Source organism: Bubalus bubalis, chromosome 11, assembly GCF_019923935.1.
Source record: "Bubalus bubalis isolate 160015118507 breed Murrah chromosome 11, NDDB_SH_1, whole genome shotgun sequence".
NCBI classification, from domain to species: Eukaryota; Metazoa; Chordata; class Mammalia; order Artiodactyla; family Bovidae; genus Bubalus; species Bubalus bubalis.
The window spans coordinates 91,717,099-91,726,260 of record NC_059167.1 but is presented as its reverse complement, the minus strand read 5'-3'; the positions used below and the strand labels follow the sequence as shown (position 1 = coordinate 91,726,260).

Sequence of the window (9,162 nt, the reverse complement as noted above, 5' to 3'; positions counted from 1 at the left end):
TTGACACCAAGGGAATGATTGTAAATAATGTGTGATTCCGCTAGACAAAGGCTTGAAGAGGAGATGCATGTCCTTCCTGTTCTTTCATCTTGCACCAATTGGATGCAGGCGATGGCCCTAGGAAAGTGGGGAGCTACAATACGGATGGAACCTGGGGGTCTCTGCATCACTGGGTAGAGGAAGGCCACCCACCAATCAGAATATCTGCCTTGGATTTTTTTTTTTTTTTTGCAAATGAGAATGAAGTCCCTATACCTTCAGGAATTTTTTTTTTAACAATGAATGTATAGATGGTCAGAAAAATGTTCATCTTTTTTCTCCGCCTTTACGTAATAATTACACATTACCTAGAACTGGTTCAAGAGTCTCTCTCTGCTCAGAATTTCTTTGTAATATAAAACATGTAGTAAGCAAATCTTAAGATGGCCTCTCTGAGAGTCCTGTCCTCTGGTTACTCATTCAATTAAACACTAATCTCCAGATTTCTGTGAAGGAATTCTTCAGATATAACTAAAGCTCCAAGTCAATTGGCCTTAACGTGAGGAGATTATCTGGGTGGACCGGATCCAGTCACGTGAGTCCTTTAAAGCTCAGAAGGGGGAGTCAGAGAGACTGGAGCATGAGAGGGCTCCATATGCTTTTGCTGCTCCGGAGATGGAGGGCCATTTGAGAAGGGACTGAGGGTGGCCCCTGGCTAGCAGCCAGGGAGGAAACCGGAACCTCAGACCTACAGCCGCAGAGAACTGACTTCTGCCAATAACTTGAAAGACTTTGGAAGCAGATTCGTCCCAGAGGTTGCAGAGACGAGCTCCAGCTAGCCAATGCTTACTTTCTGGCCCTGTGATACCCTGAGGAAAAAAACCTCACCAAGCCCACCCAGACTTCTGACCTCCAGAACTGTGAACAAATTCAATTGTGTTGCTTAAACCACTAAGTTTGTGATAATTCGTTACAGCTGCCACAGAAAACCAATATATTTTCTAAATCTGTTTCCTCACCTAGTTTTTTTTTGTTTTTTTAAAGAATTCTACGAGGAGGTGGTAGAAAGCAGGTTAGGTGATACCCAAGCATTCTTTTAGTGGAGACATCGTTCTGTGTCCCCACTGTATATGAGGGAGCCCTGTGGCACTTGGAATCTGAGGGGAACATGAACAGTCTGGGTGTTAGTTGCAGCTATGTGAGCAGACGCTCCACTTCCCATTTCACCAGCCCTCAAATCCAAGCCTTAGATGTGGCACTGCTGGCAAAGAAAACGAAGTTTGGCAAAGTGACTCCAAAGCCACTGTGCTGACTTGGACCTCCCAGCAGATTTCCAAGCCTGATGAACGTGGACGATCTGGCATTTCCCACTGTTCTCCAGGAAGGTGGCTTCTTCTGATCACATCTCCTGGAACCCCAGCCTGATGCATATACTTCTTTCTGTGTCTCTTATGCTAAAACGCCTTCCAAAAGCAGAACATGTTTCCACACACATTATGCCCTTGACCAAGATGAATTCAAGAAGTTTCTTTTACTATTTTTTTTTTAAAGTAAAGGAGGTAGATACATACAAGTATCATCATGAGATACTGAAATAAATGGACAATGGCCAGCTTATATATATGGAAATAGAATGCTGGGGGATTTCCTGGCAGTCCAGTTAGGACTTGGCACTCTCACTGTTGGGGTCCTGGATTCAATCCCTCCAGGATCAGGCAACTAAAATCCTACAGGCTGTGCTGTACAGTTTAAAAAAAAAAAAAAGAACCGACAACCAAAAACACACACAAGAACTCTGACCCACAACATGAAGCAACCAACCCAGGAATCCAAACAACAACCTTTGTAGTGATTGACTCAAAATGGCCAGAATTTGATTAATAACTGAGAGCTTCCATAATTTTTGCCCCCACTTCCAATTTAGGACTAAGTAGAGAAAGCTAAATCTCCACCCATACCAACCACAAGAGATGCCTGCATCTAGTTAGCCTGTTAGCCTGCAAACAAGTTTCTTCATGGCAGCGGCTTCCAATCAGAACATAACCTTCCACTATCAAGCTCTTCTACTCCTTTGCCTGCCTTTGCATCTGCCAAGCACCTGTGAGGGTGACTGATGCCCCTGCAAGATCTGGAGAGCTTTTGCTTGCTCTCCTGTAGCTCGTCTTCATTTCTGTACTTATTTTTCAAGCAGATTTAGGGCTCTAAGACATAAAGTGACATCCTGTTTTTAGTAATGTTAAGTTATCCACACCAATACCAATAATAAAAGAAAATTTTATTAGGCTACAGGAGTGTTTCATGGAAAACTCAGAGTCAAGTGAAGTTCTTAAGACCAGAGTGTGGAATAGTTACTAGAGCTCTCTCACGATCTTAACTCTTATCTCAGAGAGTTTTCTCTACCTTATCTTGCTCCCAACAGAAATCTCTGGGTTTCTGGTCCACAGGGCAGAAAACATGACCATGAACAGGGCCTATGTCAAATGGTGCTTGTCTAGACAAGGGGGAGTTATTTTCAGAGATAATTCCCCTTTCCCCTTCTTTTTTCTTCTCTTGATCTCTGTCTAGTCTCCAGGGGAAGGGACACAGGGTCTATCTTAGAATAATTCACCAACTAATTCACCAACTACTACAATTCTATATTCTAGGATAAAATAATTCATCCTAGAATAGTCCCCAACCCCGAACCCAGTTGGTGATGGCTGCGGGCAGCCTTGGTTATGACCAGAGCGACCAGGAGTCCATCCCTGTAACCCTATGAGGGGGAAGGAGGGCTGGGACAGTTTGCAAAGTAAATGGATGGAGGCAGACAACCTGATAGGGGTTCCTTCCATCCCCGATGGCACAGGGAGATGGTAGTTGTGTGGTGCTAGATTCTGTGCCTCCCAGTATCACTAACCAACATGGTCTAGTTACTGATTTTCCTTGGGAAGAGATCCATCCATCCATTTAACAAACAGCAATTGCACATCCTAGCATTGCAGCATTATCCTAGGTGCTAGGTATACTGTGGTGAAAAAACCCATCGTCTCTGCCCTCACGGAGAAGAGGATGCCACCACAAAACTGGAAAATTACAATACCGTGAAAAGTATTATGCGCCTTCTATAACCCAAATCTGAACAGGAGTGGGGCTGAGGGGGGAACTGTTTTAAGAAGTGTGTCCTGAAAGAACAGGTATCTGAAAGGAAGCTTGAAATTTAGGGAGGCTGGTAGAAATGAAGGACGGAGGAATGCTCCCGGCAGAATCAAATTCATGATCCAGGAGGGACATTTAGGGATACCAAAGGATTGAATAGTACTGCAAAGTTGACACGAGAAGTATTAGGGTGAGAGCACTGGGAGGTAGACGAGAGAGGGGCAGAGGCCAGGTCTCTGGGACTTGAGGGCCATAAATATATGATGAAGCCTAGGGCTCCTTACACAGGAGTGACCTAGATTACTAGATTTACATTCTTGAAAGGTCACCGACGCTAGTAAAGAATCGGGCATCTCTGAAAATTGAGAGAGCCAGTTGCGCAAGTTTGTTTTACTAATCTTGGGGTTCTAAGGTGAACTAAAAAGGCCTGGAGATAGAGAAGAGCAAATTGATTCAAGAGATGTTATCACATGGATCAAAAAAAGGCCATGCTGTGGGTTGAGTGGTGGGAGGAAGATATAGAGATGTAAAGTTATTACTTGAAAAAATGGAAGAAAGACCTAAAGAGATTGATTCTATCACCATTTATTGGTGGGATCACAGGCTGAATCATGAGCCTTCTTGCAAGCTTCATCTAAAGCTTGCTCAGTTCAGAGATTATATCTGAGCAAGGAGGAGCTTATGAGTCAGTCACCTATCAATGTGATCTTGCGAGCTTTCTTGTCTCCAAGAGACAAAAGAGAAGAGAAGAACATTTTAGGATTATCATTATGAAAATTCATTTAAATATACTGAATAACCAAAGTGGTGGGGTAGAGGGGAGAACTGAAAATCTGATTTTGTCTCAACCACCATGTAGAGTTGGGACAGAAACAACCAATTAGGCAGAAATCCAACTTGGATTACAAAAAGCTAGTTCATCAGTAAGACCAGCACTGACTGTAAAATCAGATGCAAAGGAGAGCCAATTAAGCACGAAAGTTTCACTGTGATAACATGCAATGAGATCCAAACTGTACTAAGTATTTTAAGTTTCCTGCCAAGGAGAAATATCATCTTCCCTGGTGGCAAAAGTCAGAATTCCATGACATCAGCCAGATAACCACAAAAGAATGTATCTTGTAACACTAAATGCCTCTAAGTCATCATGAGACTATGCTTTCCCCAGCCAACTAACCAACATTCATCATGTACTGAGGTATTTATTTAACAAACACATTCCATTTCATAACCACACTCTAAGCTGACAGGTTGGATAGAGAGATACCTAAAACACAAGCTATACAACTTATTTTTTCCTTCTATGTTGTGAGATATTAAAAGTTTTGGACATATCACCCCTCCTGTATTAAAAATAACAGATTAGTTATGTGGATAACTGCCTTTTTCGTTCAAATAAAATTTATAAATTTTAATCTGGTTATGAAATAAATTTTTGTCTTAAGTTTTTCTTTTTCTGTTTACATTTGAAAGTAATTTTTAATAAGAATTTCTAAATTGAAATTTTACTCTCAAAAGAAACATATATTCACTATAGAAGTTTTCAAAGGAGAAAATTAAAAATCACCCTAATTCCAATACCCAGAAACGATCGTTTCTGTAAGTTAAGACACATTGACCTCATGTATAACAAGGGGAAAAAGTACATTGTAAGAATTTTTAAAAATCTTATTCCCCATTATATTAGATTATATTATTGTTCAAAATATCAGCTTCCCCACTCTGGGGGAGGGTAACACTTGCCTGCCTTATTGCACCAGCCTTGACTATGTGATTTGAGACACCTCTCCGTGTGGGAAGATTATACTTCCCCCGTCTGTTGACCTCAAGAGTGGCCATAGGATGTGCTTTGATCAATACAGTGATAACAGATGTGATGTATACCACCTTGAGGAAGAAGCTCTGAGAGTCACTTTGTGATTCTGCCAGTGTTCTTTCTTGAAACCAATGTATATGAGAAGAAAAAAAAAAGTCTCCCTCCATTCTTCTAAGCTGAGACCTCTGTAATATAACACATTAACAAAAGAAAAATAGACACATTTATTAACATGCATACCTCACATATACATGAAAGATGCTCAGGGAAAACTGGCTCCCCAAAGTGGCTTACAATTCACGTACATACCATCTTAATAGGGAAAGGAGAAAGGGGACATAGGCATCTTAGGGAAGAGTAAATGATTTTTAAGAAAGATAAATAAACGGACCCTTAGAAGAACAGATGGGGGCTTATGTTGAAATCTGGGTGTGGGGGCAACTTCTAGTCTTTGATGACATTCCCCGGGGAAGGGATTGTCAACTACAAACCTGCCGGGGGCCTTTGCCATCTGCCTGTTTGGAGACTGAACCCTGTGCTGCTGCAGGTGCTGACCTTCAACACTCCCGGAGGGAGTTCAGGGTGAGGTGCTTTGTGCTGCAGGAAAACTGGTAGAAGAAGACTTTAGTTAGATATTTTCAGGAACTGATTTCAAGATCCCAAGCCTCAAATCCAAAAAAAGCACTAAATCCCTTCATAGTGACATCAGCTCCTTGTGACTAGCAGAAAATCTTCTGTAAGAGAAGTTCATGATTGTGTGAATTCCCCATTCACCAAAATCACATATATTGACCTTGAAAGTTTTTCACAGATAAGCTTCTTAACTATATAGGGGCTGGGCTTCCCTTGTGGCTCAGCTGGTAATGCGGGAGACCTGAGTTCAGTCCCTGCACTGGGAAGATCCCCTGGAGAACGGAAAGGCTACCCACTTCAGTATTCTGGCCTGGAGAATTCCATGGACTGTATAGTCCATGGGGTCGCAAAGAGTTTGGCACGACTGAGCAACTTTGACTTCACTTCTCTTGCCCCACTGCTTCTCTGGAGCAGTTTCTCAGAGCTATCTGAGGTATTGTTTCCTGGGCGGAAATCCTCATTTTGCCCCAAATAACACTTAACTCAAAACTCTCACATCGTGCATCTTTTTAGTCAACAGGGTCTATGACTATTGAGTCCCTTTTGGAGGATCTGTCTATAAGCAGGCCAGGGGCATTCAGAGAAAGCCTCTCCCTGCATTGCTCCTTACTTGCTATAGCTCAAAATAATCAATACATCCAAGTGGCATATTTTGGGATGGGATGTTTTGGTACCCTTTATTTTATACATCACGTATACATGGGAAATATACAGGAAAAATTAGTAACTCTCAAAAGTAGCTTTGAACTCAGATTTAAATACCATCTTTAGCTAAAGGCAAAGAAAAGGTATGGGGCAAGCCAAGGATGAAGAGGTGACTAGGAAAAGCATGGCAAATTAGAGAAAGGTTTATTATGCAGATTTAAGTCAATGTCTTCTCCATGGATAAGGGTCCAAAGTCATCTCCAGGGATTAATGCTTGTCCTTTCTGGTAGAGGGGGGAAGAGGGATGCTTTTCTAAATTTATGTTCTGCTTTCAGACAAATAGGGAAGGGCAAAGAACTTGTCTTATATATTCTCAATTGCCTTTTTCCAAAGTAGCATTTTTTGGAGTGGCGAATTCAGCCACCTTCATCAGCAACGTCCCAAATAGGGGCTGCTGTATCAGTCTGGCTCTCAGAATGAAGAGAACTTGGAGCAGAACTGCAGACAGCTGATAACTGAAATGCATTGTGAGTGAGAACTGAACTTTAGTCATTGTAAACACTGAGATTTTTAGGCTTGCTTGTTACCACAGCATATCTTAGCCTATACTGACTGACACACCCAAAGAATCTAAATTTTTATTATGTTTGAAGACAGCATTTATGTACTGAAATATTTCAACTTCCATTTTATATATTAAATTATATATATTATATATATTTTAAAATAATTTAAAACCTTTTAAACTCATATCATTTTATTTGAAGATTGATTAATAATTTTATGTTTGTTTTTGATTAACATCTCTTTGGCCTATCAATGTGATAAATACATTTGGTTTATAAATGTGAGAAATACTTTGGCTTAAAAAAGTGATAAATGCAATAAAACATTCATCATATTTTTTAAAAAAGTCTTAGAAATTTCAAAGTACAATTTAATTTTGATACATTTGATTTTCTCAAACCTTTCAAAAACCCAACAATGATGACTCACATTAGCATAGACAAAACTTTCTAAATAATTAAAACACAGGAAACCTAAAAAGTTTAACCTTATAAACTTAGTGATTTAAGCATTTAAACATTGACTTTAAACTTAATTACCTGTATCTTTTGAATTTTTATTAATATTATAATTCTAACTCGAGTCTTTTCACTCACTTTCTCCCTTTAAAAAGGCAGAAAAATATACATAAACATACAATAATGATTACAAGACTTATTTCTAGGTAATAGTTATTACTGGACATAATTTAGCTTGTCATCAGAGGGTCTTTAAAATTCTTCCTGTTTTCTGGCAATAACAAGATATTTCAGGCCTTTATGCTTCCTGTGCTGAAATATGCAATGTGCTTTTCTCTTCATGAGCCCTGAGCTCTTCCTTGGTCTTCTGCTTGGAGTATAAATAAGATAAATCTGCAAAGTAACCCCTGGAGTTCAGAAAAGAGCCAGAAATTCACAGCAACCTTTGGCCTGACATCCTTGGGATGCTGAACCAAAATCCCATGTGTTTAAGACACTGAAGTTCACTCTGTTATAACTCAGAGGCAATTTCTTACTGATATAATACCTATGCAAACACAGAAACCAGGAGGAAGTTCTGTGTATTAAAAGCAAAAACTGACCTAAAAGGGAAAACCTTGAGGGATGGAAAATGGTAAAGAAAAGGAGATGGGAAAGATGGGTGGGAAGAGGTAAGATTTGGCCACCTCTGTTAAAAAAAAAAATAACCGCAGGAAGGATTTTAAGAAAAGTTTGCCTTTCCCCCGCTAAATTTAAAATGAAAGTTAGAACAGTAATTTCCACAGGGTCATTATGAGAATTTTACAAAGCATACATCAAATGCTCAATGAACAATCGCTATCGTTGCTATTTCAAACAGAGGCTCCAGAATGGGATTCGAGTGGGGAACGTTAAGAATACCCTGAAAACCCGGAAGCCCATTCTCTCTGCCCCACCCCTTCCCTCTTTCATACCTGCCCCTCTGCACACCCATTTTAATCCCAGATCTTCACAAATTGGCTTTCTCTCCCTGTGTTTGTAATACCTAAACCAGACACTAACAACATCGTTTAAGCTTCCCAACTCCTCACTTCAAGTCCAAACTTCCAGAGAGGCTGATCACCCAGCTTAAATGAAAAGTCCAATCCTGAATCAACTAACTGTAGCTATGACAATTATATGGAAAGAAAATAGCTGCTCCTGCTACAACTATGTGAACAGTTCCCAAAATATGAAGGAAACGGAGGGTAGGGACGAAACAATAGGTGTACGCTTTGGGTGCATTTTCTCCAAGCATGCGAGCACTATGTGTGTGTTCTGACCAAGTCCATCTCCTTGACCAAACCAGGCTCCTCTGAGCTCTCTTCTTGACCAGACCTCAACCTTAGCCTTCCACATCCATTCTGTCCTTGCCAGGGCAGCACAACCTTGGCTTAGCAAGACTCCCCACCCTTGACATCTGAAGTTCTTCATTCCCCCCGTCTTTGGTGTAAAGTCCTTTCGTTACCCAGGAACTGGGTTTGCCTCTTGGTGGGTTTCACAGCCAAAAGATACAAGCCAAAGACTGAGAGAAGGAAGGATTTATTATCACTTGCAGCAAGTAAGGACACTGGGGATCTTTCCCAAAGCAGTGTCTCCCTGAACAAAAAAACTTGGTAAGTTTTAAGCTAAGGGGACATGTGTATTCATGAAGGGGTGTGAGCAGAGGAGAATATGGCATAGAATTGGGGCAACAATTGACAGAGTCCAGGCTGTAGTTGATAGGAGTCATGAGGATCAGAAAAAAATCATCATCATCCCTTGCGTGTATCTTGTTTTCAGTCATGTCCAACTCTTTGAGATCCCATGGACTGCAGCCCACAAGGCTCCTCTGTCCATGGACTTTTCCAGACAAAGAATATTGGAGTGGGTGGCCATTTCCTACTCCAGGGGATCTTCTCATCCCAGGGA

General features: G+C 40.8%; 1 protein-coding gene across 1 annotated transcript in view; it reads right to left on the bottom strand.

Annotated features, from left to right (window-relative positions):
* Positions 1 to 209: 209 nt before the first annotated feature.
* The window catches only part of SERINC5 (serine incorporator 5), a 119,158-nt gene continuing 110,205 nt past the window's right edge, over positions 210 to 9,162 (bottom strand). The window contains exon 12 of the mRNA XM_044925439.2: positions 210 to 5,538. Coding sequence (XP_044781374.1) covers positions 5,508 to 5,538 — 31 coding nt within the window. The 3' untranslated portion in view covers positions 210 to 5,507. The remainder of the gene's footprint in view (positions 5,539 to 9,162) is intronic.